General features: G+C 44.2%; 4 protein-coding genes across 4 annotated transcripts; all 4 read right to left on the reverse strand.

The window, feature by feature from the left end:
• Window positions 1-1534: 1534 nt before the first annotated feature.
• Window positions 1535-3655, reverse strand: LOC115676076 (40S ribosomal protein S8-like). Its single transcript, XM_030598937.2, has 5 exons — window positions 3571-3655; window positions 3369-3441; window positions 2241-2571; window positions 1905-2074; window positions 1535-1816 (listed from the first exon to the last, which is right to left on the reverse strand). Exons 1-5 carry the CDS (start codon window positions 3572-3574, stop codon window positions 1732-1734), a joined length of 663 nt encoding a protein of 220 aa, XP_030454797.1. The 5' UTR covers window positions 3575-3655; the 3' UTR covers window positions 1535-1731.
• A 1442-nt stretch (window positions 3656-5097) lies between these two features.
• On the reverse strand, window positions 5098-8332 carry LOC115676077 (peptidyl-prolyl cis-trans isomerase FKBP15-1). Its single transcript, XM_030598938.2, has 6 exons — window positions 8169-8332; window positions 8002-8048; window positions 6700-6762; window positions 6442-6532; window positions 5753-5857; window positions 5098-5378 (listed from the first exon to the last, which is right to left on the reverse strand). Exons 1-6 carry the CDS (start codon window positions 8236-8238, stop codon window positions 5293-5295), a joined length of 462 nt encoding a protein of 153 aa, XP_030454798.1. The 5' UTR covers window positions 8239-8332; the 3' UTR covers window positions 5098-5292.
• A 908-nt stretch (window positions 8333-9240) lies between these two features.
• LOC115676264 (pentatricopeptide repeat-containing protein At3g25210, mitochondrial) lies at window positions 9241-11422 on the reverse strand. Its single transcript, XM_030599143.2, has one exon. The coding sequence runs from the start codon at window positions 11331-11333 to the stop codon at window positions 10188-10190; it is 1146 nt and encodes a 381-aa protein (XP_030455003.1). The 5' UTR covers window positions 11334-11422; the 3' UTR covers window positions 9241-10187.
• Window positions 11423-12061: 639 nt separating this feature from the next.
• On the reverse strand, window positions 12062-16777 carry LOC115676120 (long-chain-alcohol oxidase FAO2-like). The gene is made up of 3 exons (XM_030598994.2): window positions 15939-16777; window positions 15226-15498; window positions 12062-14245 (listed from the first exon to the last, which is right to left on the reverse strand). The coding sequence occupies exons 1-3, from the start codon at window positions 16152-16154 to the stop codon at window positions 12494-12496; spliced, it is 2241 nt and encodes a 746-aa protein (XP_030454854.1). The 5' UTR covers window positions 16155-16777; the 3' UTR covers window positions 12062-12493.
• Between the last annotated feature and the right edge of the window lie 5033 nt (window positions 16778-21810).

Here is a 21810-nt window from a genome sequence, read left to right on the forward strand (position 1 = left end):
AAGGTCTCTCTCTCCCTCTCGACTCACAATGAAATCTTGAAGGAGAGATGAGTGGTGACTTGGAAATATGAAATGGAGGCGACAGGAGAGGCAACGGAAGAGGCGGAGTTGGAGGCGGCGGCGTGGATGGCCGGAGAGGGTTGCCGGAACTGGTCCGCCATTGGGCATGGCGTCTTCATATGTCTCCACTGAGCCAAGGCCAAGCCTTCTTCAGGTGTCTTGACCGAGCCAAGGCGAAGCCACTCCTCCAGATATTGGCAAAGCCACAGTCGAGCTTTCTTGGAGCAACTCTTCGTCTAGATCTCGGTTGAGCCATGGCCGAGCCCTCTAAAAAGATGCAACCAGGGCCATGAAGCCCTCACTCAGCCTCGCCTAGATGCGAGCAAGGCGCAAGTAGCCTTGGGTGAGGCCGCCTTGCCTAGATCTGAGCGAGACAAGCCTAGTAATGGCCTCGCCACCACCACCTAGCAATGGTCATAGGTGGCCGCAGTCGAAGGTAGCCATTGGCTGGAGAGGCTGCCTTCGCCCGTGGCCTCGCCCAAGAGAAAGAGCTCAGAGCGTGGGAGTCGGGATGGTGAGAGAGACCGTGAAAAGAGAGAGGAGAGACTTTGCCAATTTTTTATGAGTGGGCCCAAGAGCGACATATGTTGCTTATTAAATGGGCAAATGTAAAAATATGACATGGCGTCACTTGTGTACACAATATTTTCTTTGAATTAAAACCTAAATTCATGGTCAGCTTGTACTTTTTATGACCTAGTTCTAATTTGCCCTCCAAAGTTCGATTAAGGTCGGATTTGACCCTAATTTCATTGACTTGAATACAGGATATTTCCAAATTCAATTTCACCACATCTACCGTTAATTCAAACTGATTAAAGAATATGCCAGGAAAATGTCGTTTTGTTAAAATGGTGGTGTTCGACATGGGCCAATTTACAAGGCCGTAGCGTGATATGAGAAGAAAAACAGTACAGGACAGACTCTGTAGTATAATCGGGAGGAGCTAAAAAGAACACTGTGATGGAGTCACCATTACCAAAATCCGTAGAAACCACACTCTTACTGAAGACTGAAGGGTATCATCATCATTGACACCTTTCATCTCCCTAATGTCGCAATGCAGTAATTCATCACAGACTATCATAATCTGCAAAAGGGACAGTCCAATGAATTCACCATTACTGCAATCCGCAGAACCTACACTCACGCTGCTTAAGTCGACCATCATTATTGACAACCTTTCATCCCCTAATGCTGCAATCCTAGATAAACACTTAACTGACATGAAATCAGCAACACGGTTGAATTTGCTCTAGTTATCACAAGTACCAATATAATAAAAAGTTCGCAAAAAGAGAGGATCTAGAAGAAAAGCCTGGTGCTAGAGTAAATACAGAGAATAGATATATGTGGCTGGTTTAATAAACCCTCTTCCAGTTCTAAGTACTCCACTTCCATCGTTTTGTTTCTTTAGATGATTCCTTCATGCAAGTATTTGTCGATGTCCAAGCAAGAGCAACATCATCAGTGCTTAACGAAATAGTTTCGTCAATAAGCCGGAACCATATAGCAAAGAGAATAGTAATCTTATGGTCTAAAAGACAAGCTACAAAAATGACATTTTGACCAGAGGCCTCAACTTAGCAGTTCTCGAAGATCGGATAACAAAAATTATAATCCAAAACAAGCTCCTCAAAATGGAAGGATAAAACAACGAAAATGGTACACTCAAGCTGCACCAGCTCCGGCCTTGCCCTTCTTCCTCTGGATCTTCTTCATGTAGAATTCCAGCTCTTTTCCCTCCAGAATATACCTGAAGTAGGATGTAAATGGATATAGGTTTGAAGAATGAAGAAACTAAATGCATAAGTAAATCAACCTAGTAAAAATAATGCACTTACCCATCAGCTCTGCCACATTGACCAGGTCGGGAAGAAATGCAAGCCAACAACCTACCAGATCCAAATTGTTCTTCAATGTGTTGGTCGAGTTTACGGTCCTTCTGACGCTTCTCAAGCTTCCTCAAAACATGAGCACTCTTCTTTGTTTCCTCGGCAGGTGCTTCGCCCTCCTGTCAATTCACCAATTCATGAAGCCATAACACATATATAAATAGATATGAGTTCCAGGATTTGAACAAATATGACGGTGCTCCTCCCAGATCATCTTGTATAAAATCTTTCAGAAATAATGGCCCTCCAATTTGAATATAGTTCAGAAATAAGATCTAATATTACCTCAGTAGCTTCCTTCTTGGCCGCTGTCTTCTTCTTCCTACCAATATCGACACCATAATGCTGGAGGTACCACTGCTTAAATGGAGCTGCATCAACCTGAACAATTGCGCTCTTCACCAGGGTCTGTGTTCTCACAAGCTCGTTGTTCGAGGCATTGTAGACCACATCAAGGATACGGGTCTTGCGGGTGACAGCCTCACTACCCCATGAGTAATTCCCTGTGTCCAGTCTCAGGGCTCTCCACTTGACATTGCCTCCTCTCACACGGACTCTCCTTACGGTCTTGTTGCTTGATAGTTTTGTGCTGGCTGGCTGACGACCCAACTCGTACCTTCATAAAGCAAATGAAAAGTGAAATAAGCACGAATGATATCTTAAACAGGACGATAATGTCCCATGAAGAATCGATCCGCGATATACCACTATTTTCAAAGTACACATGACCTCTCACGGGAAGGTCCTGAGCTATATACAAGCAATAAGTTTTGTCTCCCAGCATGACACTTTGTAACGACATGTTCTCACTGAAAGGCAAACGACCCATGTTCCCTTCTTTCGCGTGGAGATAAATGAACAACCTCTCAATGCTCAAATAATCTAAGACCAAAGCAAAAGCCGCGCCATCACAAATTCCCCTAAGCTAATAGGGTTCAGAGAGAACAGGACGCTGAAACTCAACTTTCATATGATCATGCCATAAATGAGGCTGGTGCGACCCATAAAGAGTGGGTGCTACATCCTCAAGCCAAACTCATGCAGATTACCGCTCGATGGCAACTCATCGTACCACTTTGGTGTCCTAGAGTCTCGCAAGAGTGACCATATAACCTCTCGCAATACATATACTCGTCAGCAGAGACCAGGAATCATCCGAGCAGACTAGGACCGCATCCACATCACATCTATTAATCACAGCGAGCCCGCTAAACAGAGAAACCATCAACCCCAATTCGCACCCTGCAAATTTCCCACTTCCCTACGCCAATCTCCCGCGACCGACCAAAACCACAGACGCTTTAGTCCGACCACGAGAAGCAAACTAGAAGGAAGGAAAAAAAAAAAAAACCTAGCTCGACGAGGAAGCGAGAGAACAAACAAACGAAGGCACGCGAAGAAGGAAAAATTTACTTGCGCTTCTTCCTCCAGGCCTTCTTCTTGCCACCGGTGGCGCGCCTCTTGTGCATGGAGTCCCGAGAGATACCTGAAGCCAGCACCGAAACGCGACATTGAGGACCAAATCCAACAATGACCAAAACGAAGAGGCAGAGGCAGAGCAAGCCAACGATTCAATGGCGATGTGAGAGACGGAGAGGGAGGTCGGAGATCTCACCCATTTTGGCTGAGCGGCGGGGGTCTTCTCTCTCGCGCGCGCTTCTGCGTCTCGGCTTCGCTTACCGAAACCCTAGCTGCGTCCCACGGCATGCTTCTTATAGGGTGCTTAACAGAGACGAGGTCATTATCGTCATTTTGTCCCCTCACAATATGACCCCGCACTTTTTATTGGTCACCGCTATATATAAAATAACTAAATAAGCATTTTCCCCGCGTCCGCCACTTCTTGTGATACATTCATCATAAATTCTTTTAAAAAATCATAGGAAAACATTGTTTTTTTTAAAGATCTTCTTGTGATTAGTAACATAATTACATTTTACGCAATTATAATGCCTCCAAAAATACAAGCTTTCCATCAACTCTCCGTAAGATCAGGATATTTATTAGTAGAGTTTTGCTAATAAGTAAATTCACTATCTGTTCGTCCAAAAAAACTATCCACTATTTGTTCTCGCGTTTCCCATGACTAGTGCTTTGAAAATCGGACTATTCTAAATTAAAAATAATTAATAATTACCCCAGATAGTTGCTAACAAGATCCTTATCAATAAGATCTTTTATATATTGTTTTTGGATTTCGGAATTGGATATCAATGAAAAAACGACAGATGCCTCTTAAAATAGAAAGCGTATATCCAACTTAACACACACACACGCCATGTTAATGTTGATGTACGTATCGATGGAATCATCTTTCTTATGAATCCCCAACACGTAGTTCTCAAAATGTTACATTGGCTTGCAATTGTTTCATATACATGCGTGTGGATATCATGAAATCTTCTTTACCATCGCATAAGACATCCAATGCTCTCGGAGAAACCTTACTAATCTTGCCGCAATCTCCTCATTCATCAGGATTCGAACTCACGAGTCGTGACGAAAGCGGAGTTTTGCCCAAGATTTTTAGTGACCTAACGTAACCTAACAACCTCGTATCTCCCGTTTTTTGGGACGTGCGCATATCTCCACACAGCTCATTTGCAATCCACCATGCACATAAAACACATTCGCAGATCCACGTTACACGAAGCATGCATAATGTACCGAGGTCTTCATTTATCGGTCGTCTTCTTTGGATCGGACAAACTGGCTCGGTTGGGGCCACAAACTTGTGAGAAAGAGGGCAAATGTTCAACTATGAATAACTGATGATCTCAACTTTATAACCAGTCTCACACCATCCATCCATGAAGAAGCAGCACAATGTTTAAGTCCAGTTATGCTCCATCCAGTCTCCAAAGTTTCGACTCTTCCCGTACCTAGAATATGCGCAGCATTTTGGAAAATTTTGCTTTGAACTGCAGAAGGTTGTCGGTACAATTAAAGGGTGTACAATTACTTGTCGAAATCAGGAAATAGAGGTGAACTGATCAAGCTATAGCACATATGCATCCTTCTTATGCACTAGTTATCCTGATTACCTGCGCCCAATGGACATGGACGGTGCGCATGCACAAAACCAAGATACATGTGTGCACAAGATTGGAGTAGAGGAAGGGAATGAAGGAGATGAAGGAGCGCCGGAACTGTCTAGTAAAATAAATTAAGTATACTCTCAACAGCTCCAGAATTAAGTTATGGAAGTATAATCTGTGAGAGCTAAAAACAACTTGGTAGCTAAGGTGAAAGCTGAAAAGATTTATGGTTGGGCTACCATAGAGAAACGGAAAGGTGGGAGAATTTGCTGAAGCTCTTGACAGGAAAACAAACCCATCTATAGCTCACTGTCATCCGCAGTTGCATCGCTTGGCTTTCCATTCACAGAAACAAGCTCAGTGTCAAAGACGAGTGTTGCTCCACCTGGTACGATTCACGCTCAAGTTTCAGGTTGAATATTTTTTAAACAATGCATGAAGATATGCAAACATCAAGTCTGCAAACATATGCAACTATTTACGATGCTAGACAATGATATTTAGTTCAAGATGACATCATTGAAGGAATATAGTCAACAAGTATACTCCAGCATTTATTGAGCTACATTAAAGGGAAAAAAAGCATGAGAAGATATCTTGTTTGATCGAAGTAATTGTTTCCATCTCCTAGTAGTTTTCTCTCAAGTTACCTAAAAAAAATTTTTCGTCATTCTCCAGGGTGAATTACTTGTCATGCTAAGCTCAGCACCCTGTTGGCAAGACAGTCTAAAACAAGAGAGGACACAGGAAACTTCCTACCAGGTATAGTCGGTGGTGAACCCTGGTCTCCGTAGCCAAGTTTTGCAGGAATTTTAAGCTTTCTCTTCTCACCGACGCACATACCCAATAATCCTTGGTCCCATCCTGCATAAAAACAAAGAAACTCAGATGGTTTGTGACCATTATGCACTACTCTACCAACACTAAAGGAAAAGGAAAGGTCAGTGGCCACAATGAGGTTCAAGTGCTCTCTAAATTACTTCAAGTTTCATAAGGACATGGAGATCAGGCCTTGGCACCACGCAAGAGAAGTAATAGGATCGCCACCCCTCTTCTGATAGTTGAGAACTTTGGTCACCAATTTAGGGTGCAGAAAGTAAGATAAGATGCTTCCCGCTAGCCCAACCATAAATCTTATTTTATAGAATTCGTCCAGATTCTTTTTCATTTAAGAACTAATTACACTTATATCCTTAAGAGTGCTACAAGAAAATAAATATTTGCAGCAAACAATCAAGTCCCTCACGGATGACAAACCTCATGATGACATATCTCCTAAATTACCGTGGTAAAAGTGTGCTTTGCATAAAAGTAAGAATGACTTTGTAGAGCTTATAATATCAGTAGTCTGATCGGATGCATTAAGCTATCTGGAAAGGAGTTTGTACGTAAAAGGCAATAACTTTTAAAGCTAATATAAGGTTCGTGTTTGACAGAACACCACTGACCTTTTATTACTTGACCACTTCCAAGCTCGAATTCAATGGGATCACCTCTTTCAAAACTGGAGTCGAAAACAGTTCCATCAGTCAGCTTTCCCTGCCAACAATGACCAGAGTCATCAGTTACTACTAACGATAGCCAAGAATGGAATTACTCAAGTTATACAACTTGACACAGTTCTTATATTCGGATTTTCCATACGGATCAAGTACTTGAACTAACTGCATACACAAAGGAAAGGCCTGAACGATCCAAAAATTTACCCGATAGTGTACTTTGACTCTATCACCTTTGTGAGCCTGGATATCGCATTTTTCTGGCTTGTACTGTACAGAGGAAAACAAAAATTCAAATACCAAACTATCAAATTAAGACATCTCAATAACGGGTTAGTAGCTTCTGCCATGCAGAATCATGAAATAATAAATGCTTCTCCTGCAAAGTGTTAGTTCATGTAGTAAAATGATAATGGTTTTCCACCCTGATTAATGAAGTACAATAGTTCTTTTTTCACTTAACTCCATCAGAAGTAACCATATAAATCAAACACAAATTAATGTTATTTTACTTACAATTTGATTGGTGAAACCATTAGCATCGACCCTAACCCAAATTGCAAATTAATGCATTTCAATGTACACTGCAGTGGAGCATTTACATTAAGAAAGTGCACACAACAATATCATCTTCATACATGTCGTTTAGCAGAAATTAAAACAAAAGGGACACCTCCAAAAGGTTGACAGTCGGACAAACCATGCCATTGTGTCATTTATAACAAATCAATACAGAAACAAACAGCCTCACTCCTGTAGTTGTGGCACATATAGAAGTACCCAAGCAAGGCCGCAAATGAGCTTACATAATTTTCAGTTGAGGATAAAAGAAAGAACCCAAATGGAACTCGTGTACCATACGCAGTGCACATACAATGACGGGAGGCCGATTAACCTCACTCTAGCTAAGTCATCGCTCTACATGCTCTTAGCTAAGCAAAGAACGATAACATTTGTGTTTAGTTTTCTACCATCAGAACCCGGGACCTGGAAGAAAACTTAAGTAGCTATAGAATCACTCGACTGATGACATCAAAAATCACAGTTCACATCTTTGGAGGATAGCAAAATAGCACAACGAAGAGATTGCCATTCCCTATACAGAACAGAACCTAAAATATGTTCCGTGTGATTGGGACACCTAAACACAGACCAAATGTAAAAATCACACACCCTAAGAAGCCATGTCTCGATTCCTCACGCGCAAATGACCGCCGCGCCCTCACGTGATGACCTCACATTGCCTTCTCACACGAATACAATGTATCATGTATCCCAATCCCAAAAAATTGCAAAACAAGCGGGCATTCATTTACGGCACAAAACCCATGGCCGCGAATCGCCGAGCGGCGAGAGAACTCCGCAAAAAGCGAATAAGACGCACAAAGCAGGGGCCACTTTTCTCCACAAGAAGATCCGGATCCTCGAGACAACAGGCCTAACAAGCTAAAACCCATTAAAGAGGAAACGACGAACAAACGAGGGAAGCAGAGTTTCGGAGAAATTCACCTTCACGCCGATCTGCAAATCCGTGACGTCGCGGGTCTTGGCATTCGCTGCGAGATAGGACACCGCAACCCTCAATCAGTTGCAGAACTTTGAAATTTACAGTGTGGCATGCCCGTCTTGATCGTCATCAGATCTAGAGAAGCGAAAGAGAAAGAGAGAAGGGTTACCGAGAGCCAAGAGGAGCAAGAGAAGCGCAATGGAGAGAACGCTCATGGCGCATCTGCTGCTGAGACCCATCTCCTCTCGACTGCACAAATGCTCGACAATGGCGATTCCTGGAGAGGAGAGAGAAGAGAGAGAGAGAGAGAGAGAGAGAGGAGGGCGACGAACTGATGAAATTGCCGAGCGAGTTTCTGAGTCGACTCGGCTTCTGGGTCTATTCATCGAGGCTGATCGTCAGAATCGCCGAGTCACGAAAATTTTGCACAAGCGATCCCTAAATTCACATCTATTTGCACTTCCGCCCCCCATTTCCGCAAACAAACGCTGAGGAGTGTGGACCATTTCGATTTCTTATACGTTTGGGAATTATAATCGAACTCGAGTCTGTCGAAAATATGATTAGTCAACTAAATATGAGGGAGAAGAGATCACTTTGTGAGCATAATTTAGTTTGTGAATCTTCAGTAGATCATTCTTACAGTGATCAAGCAGTCGTGGCGTTCTTCAAATCCAACATGCGTTTGCGAAATTTCTCTGAATAAAAAGTTTTAAGTATCCGATAAATTTCAATACATATAATGCAAAAAAAAAAAAATTTGCGCACGAATGGTTATTTATGCGAAATTCATGATACTTTTGATTGCTAAATCTTGCAAAATTGAGGACCAATCTCGATTGGTTTTACATTTGCAAGGGAAATGTTAGGCTCTCTCTTTACAACGTCGTGTGAACATCACTATTGCGAGCTTAAAACGATGTTGATGGTGCCGTCCGAGCCAACAAAATCGGCAAGCGCGACATTTAGAGATGCGAGACAAAGCAAGGAGAAGATATCCTGTACAATGATCGCACCACGCACCATGTTGACTTGACACCACTGCACTAATCAAATTTCAAAACTCAACGCCGGTTCGCTAAGAGAAATTATGTTGCCGGAACGTAAAATAATACAACTTGTATCATACAAGTAAGATCGTTGTTGTGACACCATTGTTGTATTAAGATACATATTCCAGGGCCAACTATACAATGTCAAGTTTCAAAATCAAGATGATCTTGATGTTCAAATACTCAAGATCCACATCAAGCTACGCAGGTCTTCATCAATTACTTCAAACAAGAATCATGATATCATTCGTTTGAAATACTGTGTACAGATTAGTTGCTGGTTTCTATCATTACCTGTATCAACTATCAAGCAACACTGTAACATGAATATACTCTCACTGAATGCATCATCAATAAGTATGCATATTCCTCCATTTCCAAACTACAACAAAACTGATTATCGGCATAGTCCCGAGTGATAATTACGGGGGAAAAAATCGCCTAATCTTCTTCTCGAGCACGCCCTCCTCCAAATCTTGAGGCATGACGCCGGATGCCCATCAATTTGCAAATCCGAAGAGACTCGGATAGGCAAGTGTGACAATTGCCGCAGAACTTTGAAAAGATCTCTCTTTCTCCGATCTTCTTCCCAGTGGCAAGAAGAGGATGACGAGTCGCATGAAAACACCAATGTCACCAGCGAAACAACATCCTCATCACCAGTATCAATCTAAGGACACTGTTTGATAACATAGCAGTTTGATTGAAACTCTTGCATGCCTAATAAGCTCGCCTCATCCTAATAGCAGATGTAGGAATTCATCTCTGTTTAAAAGCAAATCTAACACGGCCAGATCATCTGTTTCTGAGGTAGATTAATGAGGAGATGCGCGAACAGCAAATTGCACAGGCACAACATTGGACGATTCCCTCAACAAGTGCGCCATGTCGCAAATCATGCATGCTGGAATAGGATAGATACCGGTCGTCTCGCAGGATCGACGCTTCTCCTCCAGCGTTATGAGCACAGCATCAGAAATGGATGCCATACCGTTTAAGAGGCAGTCGGACTCGCCACATGTGATTCAGCACCTTGCATATACTTTTGCTCTCTTTTAAAGTCTCGACCACATCGGCATTTCCGCTCTACACCAGCGAATTTCGGAGCACGCGATCATGAACATAGAATTCTACTCTCAATTAACGAAATTTATTCCATTCAATAGAATCTTGTAATTCTTCTGGCCCATCATCGTATCCCTCTTCCTAAACTCCCCCAGCAAATCGAAGGCTTCACTGCCCTTCCCTTCCCTGCACAATCCTTCCAACAATGTCTTATAAGTCAGAAGGTCCGGAGCCATTGCTTCGCGCAGCATGTCAAACACCGCCTCCCTCGCGTCCTCGAGCCTCCGCTCCAACGAAAGACTACAGATCAGAATCATATATGCGCTGCTCTTCGGCACCAGCTCTTTACTCCTCATTTCCTTATAAAGCCCTAAACCCTGCCCGACCCTCCCCTTCTCGCACAACCCCTTCACGATGTAACTATAAGTGTACGCATTCGGCTCGCACCCATACAACCCCATCTCCCGAAACACCCGGATCGCCTCGTCGACCTCGAGGCACTTCGAGTACGCCTTAATGATCATGTTCAGCACGAATGTGTCCGGGATGACCCCCGACGACTTCATCTGCTTAGCCATTGATCGGACGGCGTGCAGGTACACATAACACACATGCAACTTATTGAACCTCCTAAGCAGGGAATTGAACAGTAGAGTGTAGGTCTCGAGCGTGGGCTTACAGTCCTCGGAGCGGAGCATCTTCCTGTACACGTCGAAGGCGCGATTGAACAGGAACTTGCGGCCGCAGCAGAACCGGATCACCGAGTTGTAGAGGGGCACGCTCATCTCGCAGGCCCCGGCGACGACCTCCTCGACGAGGGTCTCGGCGTGGCGGTAGCGGCGGCCTGAGATGAGGATCTTGATCATGGCGAGGTAAGCGGCGGAGTCGTGCCTGTAGCCCCGCTGCTGGGCGGCCCAGCGGAAGACGTCGAGGGCGAGGTCGGGGTCGGACTGGGCGCGGAGGGCGTCGGCGACCTCGGGGGGGCCGAACCCAGGCCGGAGCTTGTCGATCCAGCTCTCGAACTGCTTCTCGAGAGGGGTTCGGGTCCTGGGGCTAGGGTTCGCCAGCGGCGGCGGCGGCGGCGGCGGCGGGGATCGCGCGGGTGCGGTGGTGATTGGGCGGCGGAGACGGAGAGAGAGATCGAGGAGATGCGGCGAGGGAGAGAAGAGGCGGCGATTGGGGTTCGCGAGGAGTCGGAGGAGCGCCGGCGCCGGCATCGGAGAGAGCGACGGGGAGACAGGGCCGCGCGTGCGGTGAAGAAAGAAGTGGGAAAGACGAAGAGAGAGACAGACCAACAAGCAGCTGAGAAAAGGAGAACGGCACTGTTTTAACTCCTGAGTTTTAGGAAATCAGCATTAAGTGAAATCTTATAATTATTCAAATTTAATTAATTACTAAACAATATCTATAACATCCAATTACAAAATAATATGCATTTCGTTGCTCAAAAGATTATTTCTTTCGCTTGCGAGTTCAAAACTAAATGTGTCATATAAATTACTTGCTCTCGTTCATTAGAAAAGAAACTGAATCTCTTACAATTGACCAATCCAGGCAACGTTAGAATTAGTGTACTCTATTCGAAGTATTTTGAGACGCAATACCCTCGGTGATACGAGAGTAAATATCTATTGTGGACTTAATAAGCCGGACCTTTTTGGCCATTTTGAGACATTCAGGATTATTTTTCAATCATTTGAAGCGTATTTGTATGTGATATGCCGTTATCTATCTACTGAATTCTAGAGCATAGAGAAAATACTACTCGATCTCAAAAGGAGAATAAGAAACATTTATGTATATCTAATTCTTTTTAAGTGCGAAATATAAAGAAGTGGGATTTAACCATGCAATCCAAACAATTCCATTTTTAACTACTTTCTTTCAGTCCAATTTTCAAATTGATTAAAAAAAAAATAATGAATGCTGACCTTAACTAGAAGCAACAGGGTAATTCTCAATCATTTATTGTTCATATATTTTTCGTACATTTAAGGAATAGGAATATTTTATAATTCTGTTTATAGTACTATGTTTCTACCCATTCTAGTACTATCAGTAATTCTCAAGTTCGCTGTTCAAGGTATAAGACATGAAAGGTATCACCACAATACAAACTAATCTCTCATTCTAAAGCACCAAAAGATCATGTAACCTCTTTGCTGCTTATTGAGCATAACACTAATAGAAACCAACTTCAAAGGCCAGAAAAGTGAACAAATCCATTGTTATCTCGCTAATTCATAGATAAAGAATGGACTACTGTGCATATGACTGCGAGCTAGCCTCCGGAGCTAACAGTAATTTTTTTTCAGCTTCACACCATCTGACCATGATCCGCTAGCTCCGGCGAGACGGGCGGGGGAACAGCTCGGGACTAGCCGGCCCTCGGAAACTTCTCCTTCCTCAGGGACTCGGCAATTCTCTTCGAGATGCAATAGGCTGTGGACTGGATGGTGATCATGGGATTCACCCCCACTGCGGTCGGGAGCACGCTCCCGTCGCACACGAACAGGCCCTTCGCCTCCCAGCTCTCGCCATTCTCGTCGACCGCGCCTGCTTCCTCGGACGCGCCCATGCGGCAACTCCCCATCTGGTGGGCGCAGCAGTACACGGTCCAATGTTCCTGACACGATCCCAGCCCTCCGGGAGTAGTGATCGAGACCAGGAATTCCTCTATATCCTCTTGCTTAGCCCCTCTGCATTTGATTCTCTGCCCGTCGCTTCGGTACGTGCCGACTTCGACGGCACCAGCCGCGATCAGGATCCTCAGTGCCTGCCTCATCCCGAGCTTGAGATTTTCCTTGTCCATTTGGCTTAGCCTGTAACTGATTATACCCTCCTCTTTGACAACTCCTGAGCCCTGGTCTCTAACTAGTGCGAAAAGATGAGCGGTTCTCGGATACTTGACCACCCTGTTCTTCATTTCAGCCCCCGATACCCACGGGAACAGCGAGGCGAATGAACCGGGCCCGAGAGCCGGAGTTTCTATGATGGCCTGCACTTCAGAGGAATCTTCCGATACCACCTTGTGGATTGAACTGATGATTCCTCCGTCATAGACTCTGCCTCTGTAACCAGTTGAATTTTCAGGAAAGTAACCCCAAACCAGCAGAACTGGATGAAGGTGGAGGTTCGTGCCTACGTTAGGATTCTTCAGCCCACTGGAGATAAGCAAAGGAGGCGTCAAGAGAGAGCCGCACGCCGAAATTGTCACCTTGGCCTCAATGCGGAGCTTCTTAGAAAAGTCCCTATTCGAGACCGTTGCAATCACTCCCGAGCATCTATGACCCACCTTCTCATCATCACAGGTCTCAAGTATGAGTTTGTCCGCTTTGCATCCTGTCAAAATCACTGCATCGTGCTCAACAGCATCGACGAGCCATGTGCAGTCGGTACCGCGCTTCTCTCCCATTCTACAACCGTAGCAGCACGAGCCACAGTAATGGCTCTCGGGGGAGTTCCTCGGGACGGTTTCCACATGCAAACCGAGGTTCGAGCACCCTTTTCTAAGAATTTGATTCTGGAAGCCTTCCTCTGTGCAGTTCTCTGTAACGCCGATTCTTTTGCACACAACGTCCATCGCAGATAAGTACTCGGGGCTTCCGAAAAGTGGGATTTTGTGATCCACAGACCATTCATGGAGTACAGAGCTTGGAGTCTTGATGGAAGCCGACCAGTTCACAGCGGAGCCTCCGCCTACGGTGGACCCCGCCAGGATCATGAACTTCCCATCAACGGTTGAAAGCATCCCGCCTGACTCGTACATTTGATTCAGCGAGGGGGCCTCCAGGGAGGAATAATCCTGAGGCGTGAAATAATCCCCTTTCTCCAGGACAACCACTTTCTGGCCAGACTGAGCAAGAACAGCGGCGGCGACTCCACCGCCACAACCAGACCCAATTATCACGGCGTCGCATTTAATATTGCAGATATCTGTTTCGGAACTTTCTGTGACTTTGAGGCCTTTTCCTGCCAGAGACTGGACGAGGGACGAGCTGCTTTCATACATAGTCTCAATAATTCCCTTTTCTAGAGGCCTCGCCCTTTTGGATTTCACTGGCTTCTCTCGAGTGTCGACCTCGTATCCAATCGCTTCCCATGACGGGTTCTTGGAGTTCTCATCTGTCTGCAAGAAGAGAAATAAAGAGATCAATTTCGAACAACCTTAAAGCTCAAGGGCCGCATAAATGTTTTTTTTGGTAACCAGGGCCGCATAAATGTTCAGCTACCTAAAAGTAGATAACAGGACACAGAACAGTAGCGGCTATAATGAATTATGATACATAGAACTTCAGCACGAAGAAGAAATATACATTTCCTAAGAAAACAAAGAATTGCCAATTACATAGTATCAGGTGCAGAGAGAGAAACAGTATAAGTCACCTAACTCTCTCCTTTCTGGACAATCTGATCAAGTAAGATCACTGTTCTGGTAGGACATTGAAACAGAGTTTATAGCAGTGTTGTTATCATCTTTGATAAATGTATGGAGAACTGTATCTAGAGTCTGCATGGAGAACGTTTCTCTCGGGTTCTGTAAACCCTTGCTTAATCAACAGAGCTCAACCTGATGAACGTTGCCAGCATTTTAATCAAACATCAATTTGCACGAGTGCGTCCTTCGTTAAGATGAAAGAAAAATGCCGCATAGTCTAGTTTACTAACGGGTATGCTATCTTAGCATACCAACTTTCTAAACCAGTCTTGGTAGTGTATGCTTGGCATTGTTTAAGAGGAGAAACAACAAAAGAAGACTTGCCCCGGCAAGACTCGTAGTTTCAACACAAGTGGGGCCAGCCACCGATGTTGCAATCGTCCAATGGGCTTGGTTTCTATTACAGCTAGCCTGGTATAGTTTATTCAGTACAGTGTAGAGTAATTCCTCATGTCATCATCATCACAGAATCTCCATCAAGACAAAGCTAACTACCATGACTTTAGCCAACATCATAACCTACTGTCATCCGGACACAATATTCAAATACCATCCAGCACATGGATTTCTCTAAAGTTCCTCACCAGTCACCACCTCAGCGTTTACTAACCAACCCTTGGAAAGTTCAACTTACAAAAAAATTAAAAAAAAACTGATATTGAAAACATTACCCTTGAGAAGAAGATGAACAAGCATAAAAGTTTGACCGTTGCGAAGGCCACTTTCAGAGGGATCAGTTTCTTCTGCCTTGACCATCTGTTGAGGACTATCTCCCTCCTCTCCAATGGCATCTCTTGGAACTTGTGAACGAAGGGCCATCTCCAGTCCAAGCACAGAAACCCGCAGAGCAATAATGTCCCCAATCTGTAGGAGAGAATCTTCAAGACTAGGCTCACAACAAACACAGCTTTGTGCTGTCCCCTCTTCACCATACGCTCTGCAACCTGCCATCCATTACAGAAGCAAAGGGAAAAGGGGAAAAAGCAATCAACTTCTGGGCCCAATTCAAGAGCAAGCTTTTCTTGGGAAAAAAAAAAACAAGTGTGAGAGACTCAATCAACGCTCAAATAGAGCACCGAGAAGATATCCTTTCAAAAAAAAAAAATCAAAGTTCTGAACAGAGATGAAAATTTTCGCAACACGCCTGACAGCCTGTCTTTGCTTTTTCCATATCTAATTGACTAGGAGATGTTTAGCAACTAAGTTTCAGAGAACCACCAGAAAGAAACTATGCCCAGCAAAGAAACTTCACAACACAATGGTCGGCCCAGACCAATAAAAAAGAAAGAAGGAAACTTTACCATGGCCAGGCATAGGATATAATTATACTTGCAGAAGCATGCATGAACCTGCCAGAAAACAAGCAAAACGGGAGCTTTCTGACCTCATCAGGGATCGGATGCCGAGACCCAGAAGCCCGGAAGAAAGAGCACACGGCCTCATTGCGAGGGATTCCGTCGCCGATGCTGTCCGGCGAGAGAGGAGGTACGAGAGTCTCGCACATGGCGGCGAGCGACTGCATTTGGTCGGCGGAGAAGCCATGGCTGAAGCTGGTCTCTCTCCTCCCTCCACTCAACAGAGGATGACTGTCTCTTCCCATCGTCTGACTCGTATAAAAATCTAGGATAATGTCTGTCGGAGCGAAGCTTCCTCGTGAGAAAGATGCGGTACGGCTCTCCCAGGGAGAAGACGCAAAACAGCGAGCGAGAGAGAGAGAGAGAGAGAGAGAGAGAGAGCGAGAGAGACAGAGATGAAGAGTTCTGGAGAAGTGTGCAGGTTTGCTGTGTCACGAGATACGGACCAAACAAAAGTCGTCAGTGCAGAACCAGTTCCATTTATTGGCCTCGTGGAAGTCGGCCATTAATCCATAGATAAACGTGTTTTGATAGGACTGGTGCCTCCCTCGAATTTGCACGATAGAGAATCTCTTTATCAGTTCGGCAATGACGTTTCCAGAAAAAGGCTAATGATCCCTATGCAAACAACTGAACTGAACCCAAATCTCAAAAAGCACCAAACTCTCCACAAAAACACGTCATCTTTCCCATGTTCTCCGCATCTTCTTCCTCACGATCATGCATCTCATGGAAGAATGAATCAAAGTACGAACAAAAGGGTTGTCAAGATCGAACTCGCCGTCCCAAATCATATTATCATGTCCTTAAAAAACTCATTTTTTTTGCCGAAAGATTGTACGGATTACACGGTCAGCTCGACATGAGCCCAATCAAGATCGGGACTTTCTTGGTTGTTGTCAATTCATATGTATTGTCATCCCCATAAAAAAAAGGAACAATCGGGTCGATTTTCAAGAATCGGGGACACGACGGAAGAAAGGCACCCATCAATTGGCCAACTTAATAGTATGTTATTCAGGCTTCGAGTGCGTGTTCCGTATGCGTTCATATGATAGAAGACAAAGAACATCGTATCATGACGAGCCAGTCCCTTTCGGTAGGAGTGTCAAAAAGACCCGAGCCGGCCCGGCCCGACCCGTGCTGGCCCTGCTCGGCCCTAAAATTTGGGATATTTTGAGGTTGGGTCTCAACTTTTTTAGGATAGGACTTTTAGATATGGGTATTATTAAAATTAGGGTAGGGTCAAGCCCGACCCATTGACCCTTTAGAACCCCCTTTTCTCCCTTTTCTATCTCCACGTAAAAATCCCTTTCTCTCCCTTTTCTCTCTCCTCTCTCTCTCTCTACGTACAAACCCTAGATCTAGACAGAAGTTGCAGAACCACCGAACCCCACTCCCTCTCTCTCTCCTTCTCCCTCTCTAACCCTAGATCTAGACGAGGTTGTGGTCTGTCAAACGGCATGAAACCGGCGAGGAGGACGAAGAGGATGGCGCCGCAGGACCAGGCGTCGGCCTTGGAGCCATTGTGGCCGCGGCGGCAGACCACCTCCGGGGCGGTGTCGGCTGGGGTCCCGCAGGCCGTGTGGAGGAGCCCGTCCCGGAGCTGCTCAAGAAGTGCCGAGAGGCCGAAGTCAGAGACCTTGAGCGCGCCTGCAGCATCTGGGAGTAGGTTCTATGGCTTGATGTCGCGGTGGAGAAGAGCTCGCCGCGGCCAGCGAGCTCCATGACGAGGTAGATCTTGGTCCAATCACCGCTGTAGCGCCGGGGGTTGGAGGAGGGGGAGCCGGCGGCGGGGACTCAGCTGACCACCGTCCAGTTCATGCCCTCCCGGAAGTTGGGAGCTGCTGGAAACGGCGGCGCGAGGCGGAGGAGCCGCCCCGTCCATAGACCCTTCAAGCGAGAGAAAGGGGTGTCGGCGCCGGACAAAGACTGAGCGGGAGGATGTTTTGGCGTTGTGGCACCGGCACTGACCCGACCCTACCCGACCCATCTCCTGAGCTAAATGCTGAATAGGGTCTTGGGTAGGGGCGGGGCGGGTCAAGGGCGACCCTCTACGTTTCGGGTCGGGTCGGGTATCAGGAAAGCCCGACCCAACCCGACCCATTGACACCCCTACCTTTCGGGACACGGAAGGAGTCCGAGAATTCGTTTCTTTCGTAGAGGTTTTTACCAGAAATCAGAATCTTATCTCGATGCATCAGATCTCTTTCTTGTCCTGGAAAAATAAGTTTGTTGTCATTTATGAATTGCTCGATTTCTCGGGAAGAAAACGAAAGATTTTCGCTTTGAGCAAATCTGTTCGTCCTCTCCATATCGAAAAGCCCCCCCAAAATCATCTTGATCCGTTGCGCAATCTCACCGGAGATACAAAATTTGGCTGGGAATCATGGTTGCATGATCTTTATCTTAGTCAAACAAAAATGTCAATCCTGACGGCTGTAGGGCTTGCCCCGGTTTCCACGATCCGCAATGTCATTTTCGTGTATGGTAGGATCCGTGGCCGTCACTATAACGTGTGTTTAAAGTTAGATTTGCAATCGAATCTTTAGACATGTCAATGGTCCGATAGCGAGTATACGGATCCCTCTAGTTACGCCGATAACGGACCTAGTAGAAATCTCGGGAACCTGACGCTAAGTTTTATTGCTATCTGCAGTCTTAAATTTGTTTATCTTCCCGTGTTATGTAGTAAGCTTTCATTTTCTTGAATTTTAGGCGTCTTCTAGAATGCCTATAAAATTCCATACTGATGTTCATAGCCTTACAACTTATTATGACTTTTATAAAAGTAGATGAAAGGAGGGTTTTTTCCTTTTCTGTTTTTGGTGATATGATAGAAAGAGTAGCTACAGTATGTAGGGGAAATCGGTTCCCCCGCCCTGGTCCACCCCGCCCGATCCGATTTCCGGGTTGGGTTGGGACCAGCTGTAACTTTTGCTTCTCTTCTAATACGTGCAAAGAATTTCGTAAAACGAATGGTTGGTAAAAATTCCAATCATCAACATCATCCGAACTCCCCTTGCCTCCGGTTTGCGCCTGCCGCTCGAAACCAAGCATCTTACTTAGCGCAGACTAATTAAAGCCTACACCATCAGCCACCAATAGTTTAAGTTATGCAGGGCCAGGGATGTCTGCGTACACTTAAACTACAGTTCAATGAAGCCTCCCGACCTCATCTTAAGGATAAGGTTTGCCATTGCCAAGAAGATAATTTCTATACAACCACCGTGCTAATTCCTCAGCATTGATTCCCCACGCCCAAAACAATCTAACAACATTAAAGATCGTAATCGAAAATTGCATTATGTAATTGGCTAGATTTGAACGACGACAACAGACGTGCTAGAGGGAGATTCTCGGGCTACGGCAACACTTGCAACTGGTCTATTTCCGAAGGAAACCTTTCAACGGTGTTGAAGAATTGCAGCATTAGCTAAATCTCATTGCTCTCACTTCCTTCTTCTCCTCCAATCCCCATGGCCCTAACCCTCGCAAGCCCCCCCAATCCCGACGAGAGCCCCGGAAGAAGAGATTTGCCAATACAAGGAAAAAAAAAACAAAAGGAAAGATGAACCAAGAAACCAATAAAATTTGTTTGAACAGGCGCTTCCCACGGCGACGAGCGAGGGAGACGATCGCATGGACTGAGCGCTGAGCGCGAGAGAGGTGAGTGAGAGCTCGAGAGGCGAGCGCGAGAGAGGAATCTTAGGAAGCACGGAGACCTGAGACTTGCTGGAACCGCCGATCACTCCGAGGGACATGAAGAGTCAATCGAGCCATTAATTTTATTTTAGGAGAGCTGATTCCGCCAAACTGGTTCGGTTCGATTCTCTCCGGTTCCAAATTTTGAGAATCAGGAACCGCCCAGAACTGGAGTTGGATTGAAACCGATGCTCACCCTAATTGTATGCAATGTGTGCAAGTGGGCATGATTTTACATATTCTCATTTTCAATTATTTATTCCCCTTTATTATGTAATCTCTAGTTAATTTCTTTTTCTTTGATTAGTTTACTTTTCATAACCCATTTTTCTTTTTCTTTTTCTTCTTTTTTTTTTACTTTAAACACACGAAAGTATAGTACTGAGATGACTTCAAACAAATCTAGATAATTTGTTTTTTACATGTATCTTCTTAATCACTGTTTTGAATTGTAGATCTCCTTGAATTTTACTTTCAAACACATATATCGACGCACGAAGACATGAATACCACATAAATTCGAATAATAATTATTTATATGCTTTTACATTATACTTAATCATATAAAGATATTACAAAATTATATGAAAGAAAATTACAACTTCCAATATGATTTGTTATGATCAGTTGACATTACCCCCAAAAATAAGATAGCATTTTAAGGGGTGTGCATGGGTCTCGGGTGAACTCAGAAACCAGACCGACCCATGCTACTCGATCAGTTTTGGTCCGGTTTCCAATTCCAAAAAAATCAATCCAGTTCCTAGTTCCTTGTATAGAACCCGGACCGAACTGACGAACCCGGCGCATATTACTTTTATTTATTTATTCATTCGGTAGAGGGGCAAACCCTTAAATTACGGCTTCTCTCACTCTTTTTTTTTTTTTGTCAAACCTCTCTCTCTCACTCTCTTTGTTCAATCACTTTTGCGCCTCTCTCTCTCTCTCTCTTTCTTTTTTCATTTCACCGATAGGAGGGGTGTTTTTACTGGTTTGCACCAAATTTTCTTTTAATTTTAGTAACAAAATTTGGAACTAACTTTGCTGGTTGATGTCAAAGTCCTGTGGGTGGAACAGGTTCAATTGTCGAGCCAGCTGCTGTATTGCCATTCAGATACATTGCAGGGTGGACATCATTGAATTTCATCTAAACTATATTGCGAGGACTAAGTACCACGGTCATTTGCATCGTCAAACTGACCCGTCCTGAAATCGATCATCCCCGGCAATTTATACAAAAAGAGAGATTATTCTCATTAGCCTAGTAATTTAATAGATGATGAGATTTTTGTTTCGATACGAAAGTTTCTTTTCCAATATAACGGATATTTTCTTCTAATTGTAAATGTACAAGCGGTTCAAATCTACGAAAAATTATCAAATCAATCATAATCATATTGTATGTATGCCAATGCAGTTCTAAACTTTCTAATTATGTTCTCGATTTTGTAGCGAAATTTCCATGTAGTTCTTTCATACCAATTGCTGACGAAAATCGCTGATGCGACGATCCATAAGTTGTCCACATTAGCGTGTCACGTAGGATAACTGGCAATGATTGGACCCATGTTAGCAATTTTTGGTGAAAATTAGCTAGGAGCACTACATTGGAATTTCACACCATATTTAGAAAGCTTAGAAGTGAATTGGCATATGTATGATAGGTTTATGACCGATTGGCTAATTATCCCCTTGTATAAATTACTCAACAGCTATTTTGTCTCCTTAATTTGACTTCTATTTCTTCCGATATAACATGTGTTATGTCAAACCAAATGGTAAAACGAAAATTTTAAGTGAGCCTAGCATCATGTGTATTTAAAACATTGACATAAAAAGTTGTGCAAAGTAAAAAAAATGCTAGACATAGTATAACATATTAAGCTCTGGGTTTGTGCAAGGAGCAATCTTGTTAAAGGTAAATTTGTAAAGTAATACACATATCTAGCGCTTGATAAAATGAAAATTCAGAATCGTGTAATCGAAACTTTTCACACATTCCTAATTTTAGCAAATAATAATAATAATAATAATAATAATAATAATATACTCGGAAAGCCCGTGTCCTCAAGTTAAAGACATCTATGCAGGTGCCAAATCTGACATCGTTTTGATTAGAAAATCATCTTACGGAACTTTAGCAGAAGATAAATGTGTCACACGGATATACGTTTGAAGTTTTTGAAGTTACAAGAA

The sequence above is a fragment of the Syzygium oleosum genome, unplaced genomic scaffold (genome assembly GCF_021117445.2).
Source record: "Syzygium oleosum isolate NSW1041296 unplaced genomic scaffold, Sole_v2.1 Sole_v2.01, whole genome shotgun sequence".
Taxonomy (NCBI): Eukaryota; Viridiplantae; Streptophyta; class Magnoliopsida; order Myrtales; family Myrtaceae; genus Syzygium; species Syzygium oleosum.